The sequence below is a fragment of the Anopheles arabiensis genome, chromosome 2 (genome assembly GCF_016920715.1).
Source record: "Anopheles arabiensis isolate DONGOLA chromosome 2, AaraD3, whole genome shotgun sequence".
In the NCBI taxonomy this organism is placed as follows: domain Eukaryota; kingdom Metazoa; phylum Arthropoda; class Insecta; order Diptera; family Culicidae; genus Anopheles; species Anopheles arabiensis.
The window spans coordinates 79,509,623-79,526,232 of record NC_053517.1 but is presented as its reverse complement, the minus strand read 5'-3'; the positions used below and the strand labels follow the sequence as shown (position 1 = coordinate 79,526,232).

The following is a 16,610-nucleotide window of genomic DNA, read 5'->3' as shown; positions in this document are numbered from 1 at the left end:
CATTTTTTTAATATTCTTTTTTCTTTTGTCATTTTACTGTCCTCTTGCTCATTTTTTTTACTTTTACTCTTCCTTCTTCGCTTTCACTAATCTCGCTCTTTATTTCGGCCTGTTTTGTTTTAGTTCGGGTTTCACTTTGATTCTGTGTGCATACTCTCCCTCTGAAGTGTAAGAATGCAACAATTAGTTCTGCTTTCATTTTAGCTTTTGTTTTGTCGACAGTTGAAATAAATTGTTGATTGACACACACATGGGGGGGAAGTAGAAGTAGTTTTCAGGCGAAGGAAGAAACGTAAAACCATTGATAATATCATTGACGTGATACCAATTGTCTGTTTGGTTGCTCGTTGCTCTTCTCCTACCTAATGGGTAGCATCTTCATTCGTCGTTCAGTAGCACCTTTTCGTTTCAATCATACCAAGGAGCCCTTCTTTCGGTTTGTCTATGTATCGGGGTAAACTAATCGACTGAAGCAATGCGATGCTCAAAGCATCGATCGCTACATTTTGGGAGATATTGGGTGCATTGGGATTGGATTGCTTCTGAGGTGCTGTTCGGGGTAGTAGTTCAATGTGTAATTCAACAATTGTCGAGACCGCTGCTGTGTTTTGCTAGTTAGGACTGATATAAATGCAAACGCGTGTATGCACTCCGCGGGGGAGCAAAAAAAGGAAAACACAGTACACAGCGTCACCAAGTTTTATAGCTTTCACTTTCAATCTTTACTTTCTTGACTCCGGTTTTTTTTCTCTCGTTTCCACACTGCACGTTTTAAAATGTTTCGACTCATTTCGACAGACTAGTTTTTGATTTATTTCTTCTTTTCACCACTGTTCACCACAGCGGTGTTATGTGTTTTGTTGTTTGTAGATGTGTATTAGTTATTTAGTTTTTGTTGCAATTCTCTTCTCTTCAGTATCATCATTAGAAAGTGGCTTTTGCGAGTAGTGTTTTTTTCATTGTTCATTTGTTGTTTTCTGCTCTACGACTGTTTTCTAGAACTGTAAGTTAGTGCTTTTGTGTTGTGTAGCGCCATTTTTGTTTTGTTTTTTTGTTGTTGTTTTGTTTTGTTTAAAAGTGTAGATTAAAAGAGCCTGACAGTGCAGTGAGTTTAAAGAGCATTAAGAGTTACTATTTTAGAGTAGGGGGTTTGTTGATGTTTTCGGTTCGATAATGATTTGCTTCGCTATGTAGCACAGTAATGTGTTGTTCTTGCTTTCGGCAACGGTTTGTGGTAACAGATTTTTAGAACACAAATTTGTTAAATACTTTAGTAAACCAATTGAAAAAATAAGAAATTTTTGAAGTCACAACAGAAAAGTGATGGTAGCATAAAGAAAAAAAGTGATTGAACTTAAAAGCTAAGCCATGAATTGACATGAGTAATAGCAAGAAAGAGAGTTCAAACAAACGTGCTCAAACCAAAACACCAGCAAGAGCAAAGCATACTGAGTTAATAGCGATAGGGTAAGTAGTATCATCATTTCCTTTTTCCATGTAGTTTTACGTGTAGCCATTGTTCGCAAAGTTAGAAGAGAGCTAAATAAGAGCTAAGAATATTTGCGAAGTAAATCTTGATATTATGGAGCTGCTGCTGCTAGGAGCCAGTAAGAACCTAGTGATTTTGATTGATTATGCCATTTTAGTTCGTCACCCGCTTCTATTGCATGCAAACATTATTACCTTCCCTCCGTCGTTCTTATGTTCCTGCTTCCTATGTGTTCGTTATTGTATCAATTTTCCTTTTAGTTTAAGTTGATATTTAGTTTTGTTTTTTCCTTCTTTTAGTTTACCTTTCTTTTTTGTTTGTTTTCATTTATTTTCCCACAAACTACTACAACAGTTTCGATTTCGGTTTCGTGATGTTGTTTCGATTCGAGTTTTACTTTTGTTCGTCATTTTCCCTTACGTAGTTACGTGTGCTTTTGTTTATGCGATTAGAGGTTTCATTTTATCATATTTACTGAGCAGGCTATGATCAGTAGTAAAGTGGACAGAAGTGGCGAGAGGAGAGTGGGGGTGAGGGGAGAGGGGGGAGGAGAGGGTGAAAGTAGTGTAATTGCATTAGGTTTAATTGCTCACGTTAAAATCGCTACTTCCCCATCGTCGCTGGAAGTAGTAATTGCTTTTATTACAGGAGCGTTAATTGCCACCGTTCGTTTCCAAGTCTTGTTTTGCTTTTGTTATGTTTGTTTTGGCTTCTCTGAATAATTGATATAATTTTACGTTTTCAATGGTTTTGTTTTGTTAAGATAGTGTTTGCTTTTTTCGTTACGCATTATGCATTACGCTGTTGTTTGTTTATTTCCTTTCTTTCATTTCGCTAATTCTTTCTTTCTGTTCTGAGGATTTATTTCTGTTTTTCGTTCGCTTTTTAATGTTCAAATGAATCAGTGCAAAACAATGAGGATCTTGCTTTTCTAGCAATAGAGTTTTTTGCTTTCTATGTTTTGCTGTTTGCGAAAGAAAAATTTATGAAGGAATTATGACGAAAAAGCACATTGAGCAAGAAAGCTAACGATCACATAAAACCGCTGTCTTGTATCGACACTTTCCATGCACCGTATCACAACTGGCTGCGATAGTTTGCTCATATGCTTAGGGTTATCGTTTATAGGCTTTACCATTCGCTTGAGTGCATTATTTTGATATTACATCGAGAGTGGGGAAGTAGTGAAAGTGTCGCTGGTTAATATGTATGCGTGCTTGTGTATGGGTGATTTGTTTCGTTCTGCTGTTCTATGCCTGGGCAAATATTCCATTTCCAACACATTTCTTATGTCATTTGTTTGTTTGTTTGTCTGTTTTTATCTAAGATTTATGTGTAGAGATATCATTGACGCTACGTTTCGTTTCCTTTCTCTTGTTATGCGTGTTAGTTATGAGTGTATATATCTATGTATATAATACGTGTAAAGAAGAGCTTGTAGTTGACTGGGCGCAAGACCGTGTGCTGCACGTGTGATTCTTCTGTTCTGTGGCGCGCACTGTTCACACTAGAGAAGTAAAATGGTTTTCGTCTATATCGGGGACAAATATAGCTTTTTCTCTCTTCTTTTTGTTTGCTGTTTTTTGTTTCACTCATTCTTGCTTTCCTTTTCCTATCCACTACGTACTGCATGTATGTATGTATGTATGTATGTTTCGGTTTGCTTTGTAGGTTTGTTTTATCATTATTAATATATATTTGTTTTCTTTTTCCTATTCTTGTGTATATATACCAGTTTTAGATTTTTGTTTGTATTTCCTCCCACCTTTTAGTGCTTCGGTTTTTTTTTCATACTTTCTTATACTTATACACGACAGTACATATACAGTACAGTAGGTATGTATATATATTCATATATATATATTTTTAAATCTATCACATTATTCTTTTTTCTGGTTTATTTTTAATAGCAATAATAATCATAATAATCGATCATAATAATCGTCACCTGCCTAACTTCGTCTTTTTTTTGTTCTTCTTTTCTTTTCCGCAGTTTCTCCTCATCTTCTACAATATACGCTCTACGAAGACACAGTAAAATGAAGAAAAGGCCCTGGCCTTACACTTGCGGGCTGTTATTGCCCTTAATATATATATATCTTTCATAGTTGCCTTACTATATTAAGGTTTTTTATACTCTCTCTCTCTTTCTATCTCTCTCTCCTTCTCGCACTTTTTTATTCGTTCGACTTTTCTTTTGCTACATGGCCAACAGGTATGGAAGGCTTGATCTTCTTAATGTATTTTCTTGTGTATATATATAAATATGGATGTAAAACAGCACATTGGATGTAGTTTTCAAGGTATTGCTTTAGTGGCGCAGTGAATGGTAATGCTTTGCTGTGGAAAACACGAAACGAAGGATCTAAATTAATCCAACACAATACAATAAACATGCCTGTGTGTGTGTGTGATGTTTTCCCGGATTAAACCAAATCTCTTTCAAATCTTGGCCTTGGTAAACAATTGCGTTGAAAGATAACGCACTCATCAAACTAATTATTCGTTTTTTTCATTTTGCATACACTCAAACTGATATGACTGCTCCTGTTCTTTTTAATGCCACATAAAATCAGTATCGTTTAGTTATTCAGCTGTTACAAAACCAGTCGAAAAAATGGACTGCTCTACAATCCAGTTTGATGTTTGATTATAGGATGAAAGTGATCTTTCGATGTTACGATAATACGTGAAGCTACCACACATACACGGCTGTAGCGGTTTCGGTTTCGCGTTTCATCCTTTTTGTGAGTAGTTTCATGTTTTTGACACAACCATATGTACTTTATGTGTTTCTGCTCTTCACTTCAACTATTCCGAAAGTAAGGGAAGGATGTGCGGTGCGGGATACGCCTTTAAATGCACCATTGTTCGATCGTGCTTAGTTTATATGCAGCTTCTACGATCCGGTTTCAGCTATTGCAATGTACGTTTCTGTCTTTCTAATGCATAGGCATCACTTTTCACCTTGAAAGTTGAACACACAGTGAAACATCAGCCGTTCGATTATACCATGCGCACCATCGAATCGTTTGCCTTGTCGATTCACATCCCTTAGTAGCGTACCTTACGCAGAGCTACAATAATAGAGATACAATGGAGGATGAGGAGTTTGGATTGCTTTTCGATTGACTTAGTGTGCGTGTGTGTGTGTGTGTGTATTTATGTTTTGTATTTTGTGTATCCTTCTTCTGTTCCATCTTCTTTTCACATCTAAAAAGAAAAAAGAAAAAATTAGAGAAATAAACCGAAAATAAAAACAAACAAATGTATAACAACATACCAGTGAACATGAAAACCAAATCACACAAAAAACATAAACTGGAAAAAAACAGGAAACACTATTACAAAACAATAAAGCACGTAAGTGAACAATACAAATTTCGGACTACGACGAAGTATTATCGATTTAAACATAATAATAACCAGCATTTTGTTTTCCTTCTTTAGATATTGGGCGTTGTTGTTGTTCTTTTTTTTCATTTCTTCAAGTCATCAGTACTCTTATCAGTCGTCTCGGGCAGTAAGCTCGCAAAGTTTAACGTACGAGTTAGTAATGGGACGACTTAGTAAGGTGGTATTATAATAAATTATTAGCGATAAGGGCGCTCCTGTTACAAAACCATAGTTACACCTGCGTGTCTGTGTGCGTGTGTGTGTATGTGTGTCAATGTGTATGTGTTGCCCTCATTCAATTGTTCTACATACAAATAAACCCTCTTTCTTGCACTTGCTTTCAAATTTTGCTATTTCCAACTTCCTTACTTTCCCTCTTATCGATGGTTGTTTTACCCATTTTACTTCACAAATGCCGTCTATAATACAACTGTTATTAAACATTTTCCCATTTCCCCGTAACTCCTTTCACTTAACCGCTCAACGCTAAGATAATGTTCGCGCGTTTCGAATGAAATTTGGCATCGCTATGTTGTATTGTCCCACATTCTAATTTCCAATTTTCCCAGAATAATAGCAACAATTTGAGCTACATGTAGTTCGTCTTACGGGAACATAGATACAAACAAAAAACAAGAAACCAACATCTATGTGAAATAATGCCTGCACAATGGCAAATGCATGATGGGGTCATGATGGAAGAAGACCCGCAACATTATCTCCATCAGTAGCACAATGTTTTCATGTTTCTTTCTTTCTTTCTCGCTGTGTTGTTGTTTGTTCTCTTTTCTTATTTGCTCTACTTTCTTGTATACGTACATATAGTAGATTCCTATAAATGTGTATAATTGTTTCACTTAAGTTTGTGTTTGTTTTGTATGTGTGTGCGCGTGTAGATTTGTCTATTTTTGTTTAACGAACTATGTGTATGTGTTTGCATTTCTGTGTGTGTATGTGTTTAATGTAGCTGCATTTGGTGTAAAACCTAGTTCCCTCCTAAACATTCGATATACCTAAAAAAATAAAACTATTCCGTATCGAATTGCTTTTAAGAAGACCGTTTTAGATCCGTTTTTTCCCCGAATTATAGTGTCCAAGTGTGTCTAACCACCAGTTTTCGATGCACGATTTTAAGTTTTTCCCTCGTTTACTTCCTTTACTTTTGCCCTTCATTATTGTCCATTGGTTGATAAAATTTGCTGAGCTGAGCTCGCTCTTGTTTTTTTGGGTGATTAAACTGAAATTCACAAAATAGAAAGCACATGCAAGTGCAATTAATTTAACTAAACGTTTTGAAGCGACAAAACATTGAAGTAATAAACTCCATCACTACCACCATTCTCACGACTGAAGAAAATAGAGACAAAAAGGAAGAGAAAAATAGAAGAGAAAACAATAACGACGTTCGAGTTGTTTTACGAAAGGAGCTGCAAACCAAAACTGAACAATATAGTATACCGTACAATAGTAGTACCTCAGATTAGTACTGCCCTGTTTGCGTTTTTCTGTTGCCAAACCAATCAAAAGGGAAACACGTCTCCCAGTTCAAACGATAGGAACAGTTATATGCCTTTGTTTTTGCTGATTTTCTCGAAGCAATCAGAAGAAGAAAAAAACCACTTGTTTAGATGTTTTTTTTTACAACTATTTTCGTCTTCTTCCGAGTCCACTTCACTTGCTTTTCAATTATTCATTTCACAATTTTTCCTTCCATGTGTTTTTTTTGTTGTGTAAGTGTGTGCATCTGTGTGTTTGTGTTGTATAATTAGTAGGAGGAGGGGTTTTCTTTTTCTTTTTTCATTCGTTCCATTTGCTTCTTCACCTTTTCATTTTCATTTATTTATTACTTGCTATCAATGACTTTAATATTTATTATGTGTTATACCGGTTCACTTTTGCTCTCTTCCATCCACTATTACCGTGCCCGCCTTTGTCGCCTTTGACAGACTCTCTTCTCTTTCTTTCGTATTATCTATAATCTAAAAATATCACCGACAGTTTGAATATATTTCATCCGTTAGGTTGTTTCTTCATTATGTTTGTGTGTTTGTGTTTTTAGGGTTCTTCTGTATTACATTACTATATGCGTGTGTGTTATGTTCTGTATAAGAGAATGGTGTGTGGCTGTCTGTTTTGTTTGCATTACTTTTGCACCATCTACAAGAGAGTTTGTTAAGAGTTGGGTGTGTGTGTGTTTATTTTTTTATTTTTTCGTTTTTGTTTCTTCTCTTTTTTTCTTACTATTTGTTATTTTGTATATATCATATATGTTTTTTTCTCCTTCTTTTTATTTCCTTCAATTTCTACTGTTTTAGATTTCACTCCAAATGTTTCACCGCATTGCTATCGGGTTGTTTATTGTATAAATTATTTCATTTTCCTAATTATTTTATTACTCTCACTTCATCATAGCCATTGGCATCCCAATCCCTACCGTCTTTCCAATTTTACTATTCAATAATGCGTGTGTGTATGTGTGGGTTTCTACCGACGTTCCACTACGGTGGTGTTGTCCCAGCGGTGCACACTCTCTTTCACACACACACATATACATACAAACACTCATATCATTGTCTAACCGTTGGCCTTTCCTAACCAAACCAATTCATTTGTCGTTATAATATCTGCTTCCTTGCTCTCTTCTCCATTGCGGCATGTGTATAGGTATAATATTTTTAAAAAATATCATCGTTTCCGTTGGCATCCTGCCGATACATGATGTATTAGATAACGTGTCTCTCTCTCTCTCTCTCTCTCTGCCTCTGTCTGTGTCAGTTGTATGGTAAGATTGAGTGAGTTTTATGCATTTTCAGTTGTTTATTCTTTTACTTTCTCCAGTGTCTTTCCTTACATTTCTAACCATCTAAGGGAGTGGTTTGGTTAAGAGTGTTTTCATGTGACGTGAAATGTGTCCGTATGAGGAGGTATGGAGATTGACGTAATGAATGAGTTGTTTTTTCTCTCCCCCTCCCAATGATGGGGAATAAAATGTGCTTTCATTTTGTGTTTTCTTTGTGTTGTTCACTAGTACCTTACACCCTAGGGTTCGTTTACTTTGTATATATTTAATGTATATATATATAAGTGTTGGTATATATCGATTATTATACTCTTTTTATAATGCATCTCACACGTTTTGCTGTGTTATTTTTCTGTTCTGTTCTGTTTTAACGCTTGCCATGCTTCACACCGTTTCGACTAATTTATGGTTTAAATTTCGTTTTCAGTTTTACTTTGCCATTGTCGGGTTGACTTATCAGTTTCTCTACTTTTGTTTTTTTTATTGCTTACGTTTATCTGTATATAGTATATTATATATAAATAAATTAGACTTTAGTTCATTCTTTTCACGTTCTCGTCTGGCTAGATTTTCCATTTCAATATTATGTCATCTCTGCGCGTGCACATTGTCTCTTTTTTCTTGTTTTCTCGTCATGTTTTTTTTTTCTTCTTCTTTTGTTCGCTCTGCTATTCTTTATCTCTTCCTTCCTTTTGTCCGCGCCGTTGATCTACCACCGCTAGCCGTTTTGTTTTTAAATAAATAATGTATGCTTTTATATCTCAATAGAGATAATATTATTAATGTGTATGTGTGTAGTTTCTTCTTCTTTTGTTTATTTGTTTACTTAGGTTTTTCTTACATGTTTAGGTTTTCGTACTAGAGCACATTATATATATTCGTTTTAAAATGTCCTTTTTCGTTCCGCCAACCGCCACCATCAGCGATCCACTAGATTAGATTTAGGGGCAATTAAGAGTTATATCTTTTCGTCTACCGGCTAGAATCGGCTCACAAACAACGACCATGCATTGTAGCTGATGGATGATCTACTATAACATGGATGATTTTACACGTTTATGTATGGGGTTTCCTTCTTTTTTCGTTCTCTGTTTGTCTTCTTCTACTCCCTCTATCGTCACTGATCATTGGTGAAATGAGATGAAGCAACAACAGTTCGTCCGATGTGTGTTCGTGGTGATACGATTGGCAAGAGAGAAGAAGCGTTCGCATCAAACAGTAAGTAAGCAGAGACGTTTTAATCATGGTAACGATTGCAATTTGCTTAACCAAACGAACCCGTCGAATCGCTGACTTTATGAATGCATGACAATAAGCAAATAAGCAACAAATTAGGAACTAAGCAATTTACTGCTAAGCGCGCAAAAAGATGATACATGATGATGGCCAACATATGTAATGTTAAGGTGCAATTAAAGTACACAAACTGTATGCTATATCATGTTCAATTGCGAACAGTTTCCCATAGCCATGAATAAGCTGCAAACAAAGCACAAATACTTCTACCGATAGTTCTCTCCAAGTTCCGTCGGTTCTAGGTAAGGCAGCAATTGCCTAAACTCGTTTGCCACTAAAGCGTGCATGAAAATGACGAATGAATGAGAGAGAGTTTGATCAGAGGTTTTGATGATCCTTGAACTTTGATGATCATATTTGACGAAAAAAAGGATGTCCCTAACACTTCAGTTACAAACGATCACCGTGTGTCTCTAATGGAAGCCATCTGATTTGCCAATATGTACTAGACAAAGAGAGCATGAATCGTAGTGGGAAAAGAATTTCATTTCCCATCGTATTTTGTTATACAAAAAAAAACAACAAAAAAACGGAACAAAGAAAAGAGTATCCACAAAATGTTGCACCGCACACAGCAAAAAAGGGGCCTTCTCTTCAACAAACCTAACCTAGTTGACAAAAATACCACCCGGGCGGGGTTTTCGTTTGCCGGGTATAGGAGGAGCACGTTCACTAGACAATTATTACTTCTTTTGCTGTGCTGCGTTCTTTTATCAGTTTTGTTTTGCATTTGGTTTTGGCAAATATATCACAAATATTACTTTTGGATTTTCCAATCGTTTTGCATTGTTTGCGTTGTTGTTGTAGTTGTTTGTTTTCTCTCTCTCTTGCTGAGCGCGCCCATTTTCTTCATTACTCTGTTTACCAACCCCTATTATCGCGAATCGCTCGAATTGCGGCGAGATCCTTTTTAGCAATTCATGTGTGTTTGAGTACGTTTCATTTCACCTTTTTAAAAAAAGAAATAATAACACACGAACCGCTTCTTCCTAACAATGCACTAATCAACAACCTCCAAGAGTGTCCGTGTGAGTGTGTGCCTGTGCGCGCGCGCGTGTGTGTTTGTGGAAATATTGAGCGATCTTAGTTCAACAATTAATTATAACCGACCATCCTTTCCTGCAGTCAAGATCTTTGCTTTTCCTGTCCTTATGCTTTATGTGATGTGTTGGAGATCATCTTTCCCATCGGAATCTAGGTTGGGCTTTTATTCTTCCGAATTCTTCAGGTTTATCTAGCATTTCTCTAACCCTTTCTCTACCACATCAACACACATACACACCCACACATACACACACAACACACCTTTGCTCTGTGTCAACAATAACAATAAATTTCATATCAAAACATTTCGCGCACTTTTGCATGTTTTGAAACCTTTGATATACATTTTCTCAACTGTGCACCACCGCACACGCCTTTTGTGTGGCATTTTTATGTACTGTACTGTGTGTGAGTGTGAAATTTTGACGTGATCTGTACTGTGTGCGATTGATGGAGGTGGTTTCATGGTTAATTAGTTTCATTTAGTGTACGTTAGCTGTTTCAATCGATTTTGTTCCGTGTCCGTGTAGTTGTGATCACATCCAGCTCAATCACATGGTGTCAAACACACTATGGGGTATGTGCTTGCATCAGGCGGGGAATGGCTCCATCTGCTGCTTGCATGATGGCGTTGACGTTACGCGTTTTTTTTTTGCAATCTGTTTGCATCATTTGCATCATGCTCTTCTATTAAGGTGCTTTGTTTTGGTTTTGCTACGGTTTTTTTGTTGGCTACTTTATTTTTATTCTTTTTCGATGTGATGTAGTGTGCTATCGGTACGCTTTAATATTTGTTTCATCCATTTTCTCGCAATCTTTTTGCCATTTTTTGTTTCTACTATTGATGTTTAGACGCCATTTGGTTAGAGCACTATGTTCTTTCTGTCTCTAGTAATTGTGAAAGAACTTTTCCTTTTCACCTTCGCCAATCAACGAGATTGTTAAGGATGTAATTAAATTTGCTTTACTGCTGCTTATATTGCATTTCTATTTGTATTTTTATTTGTCTCGTATCCGTTTTTTCTGCTTCTCTCGCTGAAAGTTTGCTCTAACGTGTTGCACTTTCTTCGTGTGTCCTACCGCTAAGAGTTTAGATTGTGTTGTTATATCTGTTCGCTACAGTATGTTTCTATTTACTAGATTGTTAGGTTATGTTTGCTTTTTCAGTTGCTTCATTCCCTCTATGCACTCTATCCTCTTTTCAGTAGATTTATTCCCCGTTTAGGTTTTGCTCTTAAAATAATTAAAGAGTTATCTGCGTTCGCCGCATAACTTTGCCACCTGTTTCGCTTATTTTCTTCTCTTTTTTGTTGTTTGTTGCTTTTACCTAACATTTACCAACTGCGCATTGTGTCTTTCGTGCTACTTTTTTACCACGTTTGACGCAGTCTCATTATCGCAATTTAGTTGTTGTGAGCCGAACATTGCTTCCATCTTGTGCTGATGCTTTGCTTTCCCAACTGATCAATTACCACACTTTTACCCCACAACCCACACAAAAACTAGCAATGTTTCGTTAGCGTGGAAACTAGAAAAAATGCTCAACAATTGCTTGTGCGAGTGTGCTTTGCATACCTTTCGAACTACCAAACCACATGATGTACACCACGGCGGTTCGGTGTCATTCACACACTCTGATGGGTGAAATCAAAGCAAAGACGAGGAAGAAAAACAGAAAAAAACAGAAAAACAACAAAATATTCACCGCCACAACAACTAAAACAGAAAACACTTAGCAACAGGAGATAACGATTTATCATTTGGCGCAAATATAACGTTCGCATTAACGCGACCTTAATTCGCATCGATTTTCAACATTGTCTTTGGGACAAACGAGTTAACAAATGGTGCTACAATGCACCGCGCTATAATGATTATTCAACGAAGGGGGGGGTCGTCGGGAGGGGAGGTTCGATCGCAACCATCGATAACAAAGTGACTAAACTAAACTAAAGTGATTTTAAACTGATGAAACCTGATTATCAGCGTGTGGCATGGCAGCAGAGAATCATTAAACACACAAGCACTATTTGGTGTGAGGCGTGACCCCTCACCTCACCCTTTTTACCGCATCTTCGCTCACCCGAGGTAGCCCGGTAGTCTTCCAGACCCATTTGCTACGCGCACCTTACCGCTATAATTCGCTACAATTGCTTTGCTTGAGAGTGTTATTTGTCTTACTTAAGTAGGTCCGCCGAGTCCAGACGGCAGAAATATTGCGCCACCGGTTGCTGCACACACGCACACATTACCACAGCTGCATCTAAGCTCTGGCAACAGGTTAATCCCTCGCTTAACTCCCCACCCACTAGATTTGGCGTCAAAATCGGGCAGAATCACTACGGCAATTCGACATCAAAAAAAGCTTCAACTCATACCATACCCCCTCACAGCGGGATGGCTAGCAGAAACTGAACGAAAGACGACTGCTGCTGCTACGGGAGATGAGGAAGGATGCTGCGCGGGTGGAACGAATGTAACGTTACCACCACCACACAGCAGCAAACAAGTACAGTTCAGCTAAACACTATTGGGGACTTTCGGGGCAATCTCGACTCATCGAACTGAGGTGGCATGAAAGTACACGTCAGGCAAGATGCGCGGGCTAACGAATGGGAAAAGGGAATTAGCATCCTAAACGCCTTCTTCTGCTATAGTACACCGTTGGCCGGTGGTGTCTAAGAGATCCTACTGAATTGAAACTGTAAACCATCTACGGCAAGGCGTCGTTAGGCACCACCAGCTTCCGCGCTTTAAGTAACTGTGCCCCGTTAGAATTGTGTCACTATTTAATTGCTAATATTCCGGACACCTGGTGCCACGTATACGGGCGTACATATGCGCTACACATATCAAATCAAGCGCCGACAGTTTCCGAATTCGATGTAATAAGTCTCATCAATCATTGACCGGGTTTTCCCCGCCCTGCTCACACACGGGAAACAGCTTTAAAAAGAAACCTCACACAAAAAAGTTGCCCAGCCCGTAACACACACACACACAGAGAGAGGCAGCTCGGCGGAACAAGGACGTACCAGACAGCCTAATAGGCATCTCCATGGAAAGGGAGCTTTATGGATCCGTTCGGCTTGATGGATGATCGCTTTCGCCAATCACTTTCCGATGCGCGCGGCATGTGACGCCGGAAGCTCATTTTGCGTGGCTGTGTTTTTCTTTTTCATGCAAAATAGCGTCCAAAATGCTAGCACCAAACGTAACAATATGCGCTTTAGGCTCACAACATATCGGTCTTCTTTGTGTTTTTTTCTTCTGCTTATTGAATGCAATACTAATAATGGGGTTTGAGTTACACACGCTAGGTAGGTTATTGAGTTATTGGAGGTTTCTCTTTACTACAAAAAGGGCGCGGTACAGCGCACATTAGTTTTGTGTGAAAGTTTGTCGTTCTGCGACTATTGCTATTTGTGATAGGTTACGGTAAAATCATCTTTCTGTAGTTTTGATATTAAATTGTGCTAACGCGCCTTTTACGCACACACACACATCAAGAAGAAGGTAATGCAAAACGGATAAAAGCTGATACATTTGGGCTTTTTCCTCCCATCTTCCTGCTAATATTACTTTGCCATTGCGCTAACCGGCTTAAAAAGACATCATCTTTGACCACGTCGCTGGCACAAGGTAAGACATCAACGGTGCACAATATAAGTAACTGGGGCTGCTGCGTACCTAGCGTACACACACGCTCACACACCCACCAATGGTGAATGGAGAACCACCACCTCGTAGTATATGTATATTATCGCGCGTGCTTCTTCCTCTGCTCGGTTATCGGAATATCACATTCGGACCACATGGGGGCGCGGCGCACGTAAAACCGGGTACGAGCTAAAGCAAATATTGCAATGATGCAGTTTCTACTCTCACTCATGTAAATCTTATTATCGCCTTAGGTGTTAGGATCCGTCAATCAAACAACACTCCTGTGCGTAGAATCTTGCTCAGTATATTCTCACATCTTACGCTCGTCCTGCTGCAAAAGCACCCAAGTCTACCAACAGTAAGCGCGGGCCGCGCAACACATAAAGTTTCTATATTCACTTTTGCGCAGCAACTAAAGTTCGTTCAATTTCCCTGCTGTACGCAAAGCCTTAGAGCCAAAGATATTTCCGGAGAAGTTTTTGTTTTGTTTTGATTTTTGGCATCGAACAATCTCCACAACACCACGAAAAGAAGGAGCGCAAACACGCAACACACCCAAAGATGAACAGCGATGTACCACGTGGGAGGTACGCTCCAAAAGTAGATAGACCTGCGGGTAGTATTTTACTTCTGAGCTTACCACGATGCACCCAACAGTCAGAACATCCAGAAAAAACGTTCACACAAATGCATAGGAGGTCCCTTTCTTCTTCGGTGCGGGCAAATTCCCTCGCGACTTGCAGCTACAAGCCGGAAAATGCAAAGGGGATTGCTATCTTTCTGCCGCTTGCTTGCGTATATATTTCGGTGAGCGCTTCAACCTGTACAGCTTCCGTCGTGTCAAGGGAGAGAGAGAGCGCGAGACAGCGAGTTCGTTTCGCTTTTGTTTTACTTGCGCATCACACCCTACCGTTCCTCTCTGTTTGGCCCTGCCTGAATGTATATATATCCGGTTGGTGTGGATACAACTTTTCCGCCGTACCCAACGCAGAAAGCAACGTACACCGCCGAGTTACCTTCACTTCCTTTTGCGCTCTTTAGATGACTAGAGAGGCATATTATCCTTTGCTTACCTATTACCCGATGCCTTCTTTTGTGCGCCGAGGAAAATGTGTGTTTCTATGTTAATGCTGTTCGCCGCTCCTGGTTTGCCTTTTTTCCTGCTCTCCTTTGTTGACGTGTCTGAATGTTACTTTTTGCCCTGACGGTTTGAATTACTTCGATTCGGTGTGATGTGAGCGCAGTGAATCGTGATGGAATATGTGTCTGTGCGCTGCTGCTACGCTACATTCCCTCCCCCGCCCCATCGGTGGAGTTGTGCCGCGATGAGTTTTTGATGTAAATGGAAGCGCAAAGCCTTGCCCCTTTTTTTGCTTGTTCCTATAGCTTCTAGTTGGATCATATTGTTTTTCTTTTCTCGAATACCGTTGCTTTTTTTGTATTCACACTCTTGGGGGAAGCTAACGATAGAGCGCGAGCAGGAGCGGGATGTTCAACATCCTTTGCATTTCGCTTACTCACGGTCACGAGGCCCTGCTATTATCCTAACCGGTAGAAATCTCTCCTTTCTCTTCACAGCCTGATCCTTTTTCTTCTCTAAACCATTGCTTTCGTGCATGTGTGTCTTACGTGCCTGACGATATTAACGTATAATGAGACAGCGCATCGACGGCCCCTTCCCTCGATCCTTAGTCACAACTCCATCGACGAGTCATTTCGGTGTCACAGTATCTTTCGCTTGCACCCGGGGGACGAAGAACGTGCAGCGTTCGCCATGTACAGGAGAATTGATATCGAAACTTTTCCACACATCATCATCATCCGCATTCACACCATCAACGTCGGCGACATTGGCGACGGCTGTTGGGACCATTAACGTGTGCGAGTGTGTGTGTGTGTTTGGCAAAGACAGCTTTGTTGACTTGTGTTTTCCCTTCCGGATGGGGATTATAGCATGCGATGTTTTCGTACATGAGATACCCTATGACACACGTACCTCCCAGCGACAGATCGCACGCTTAAATTGACGCTCCTTACACTGCTGAATGCAACTCGCTAAGTATCCGCTGCATGACACAGCGCGCGTCATGGTAGAAAGACTAGCTTTTAACGCCACCTTGCTTATTACGCATTCGGGTTTTGATAGTACGCTGCGTTCTTGTTTCGTACGACATAATACTCTGCGGCAGGGGGCCAGAAGTGTATCTGCCCGTATCCTGCTACCACAAAAAAAAAACGGAACAAAACAACAAACGGTTCCATCCTACATGCGCACTGCGCTATAAGTACAGAAGAACAAACTCATAAGCTCACCGATTTTTGTCGACGCGTTTGTAACGTTATTGCTTCACCGTTCGATTGACCACACGTTGTTTTGTTGCGGAGTACTTTAGCGTTCCGCCCATAGTTCCACTGTTCGTGCTTATCGTATGCGGCTCCTTAGCACGCTCTCCTATCCTATGGTTCCATTAACCGTATGCCGATTCTAGTTATACTGTTTATACATCGATTGTAATTTTCTTCTGATTCTGATTTGCGCTACAACCTCCACGCAGTCGGTATAAATGTGACTGACTGATAATAAATAAGATTTGTTTTGTTCGCGATCTGCTGTTGCTGCTGTTGTCGTTGCTGTTGTTGTTGCTGCTACTGCTGCTGCTGCTTTTGCTGCTGCTGCGCTGCCTGTCCGCTTCCTACTTCGGCACCGGTATTCCGTTGCATGATGAGACTTGATCTCACCCGTCAACTGTTCGCGCTTTATAGTCTTATATCATTTCTTTACTCTATATATGCTTCATTGTCGTCCACGTACGCGCACGCCGCAGCTATCGCTTAGCACGGGTAGATTCCTGAGGATATAAAAGTAATTTCAGATTCAATTCGTTCCCAAACTAAACAAAAGAAAAGGTAATATAACTGGAA

At 39.4% G+C, this 16,610-nt stretch overlaps 1 protein-coding gene across 6 annotated transcripts in view; it reads right to left on the bottom strand.

Annotated features, from left to right (window-relative positions):
- Nucleotides 1-51: 51 nt before the first annotated feature.
- The window catches only part of LOC120895801 (protein boule), a 61,259-nt gene continuing 44,700 nt past the window's right edge, over nucleotides 52-16,610 (bottom strand). For all 6 annotated transcript variants that reach the window (XM_040299449.1, XM_040299453.1, XM_040299448.1 and 3 more), the window contains one exon: nucleotides 52-16,537. In XM_040299449.1, coding sequence (XP_040155383.1) covers nucleotides 16,521-16,537 — 17 coding nt within the window. In that variant the 3' untranslated portion in view covers nucleotides 52-16,520. The remainder of the gene's footprint in view (nucleotides 16,538-16,610) is intronic.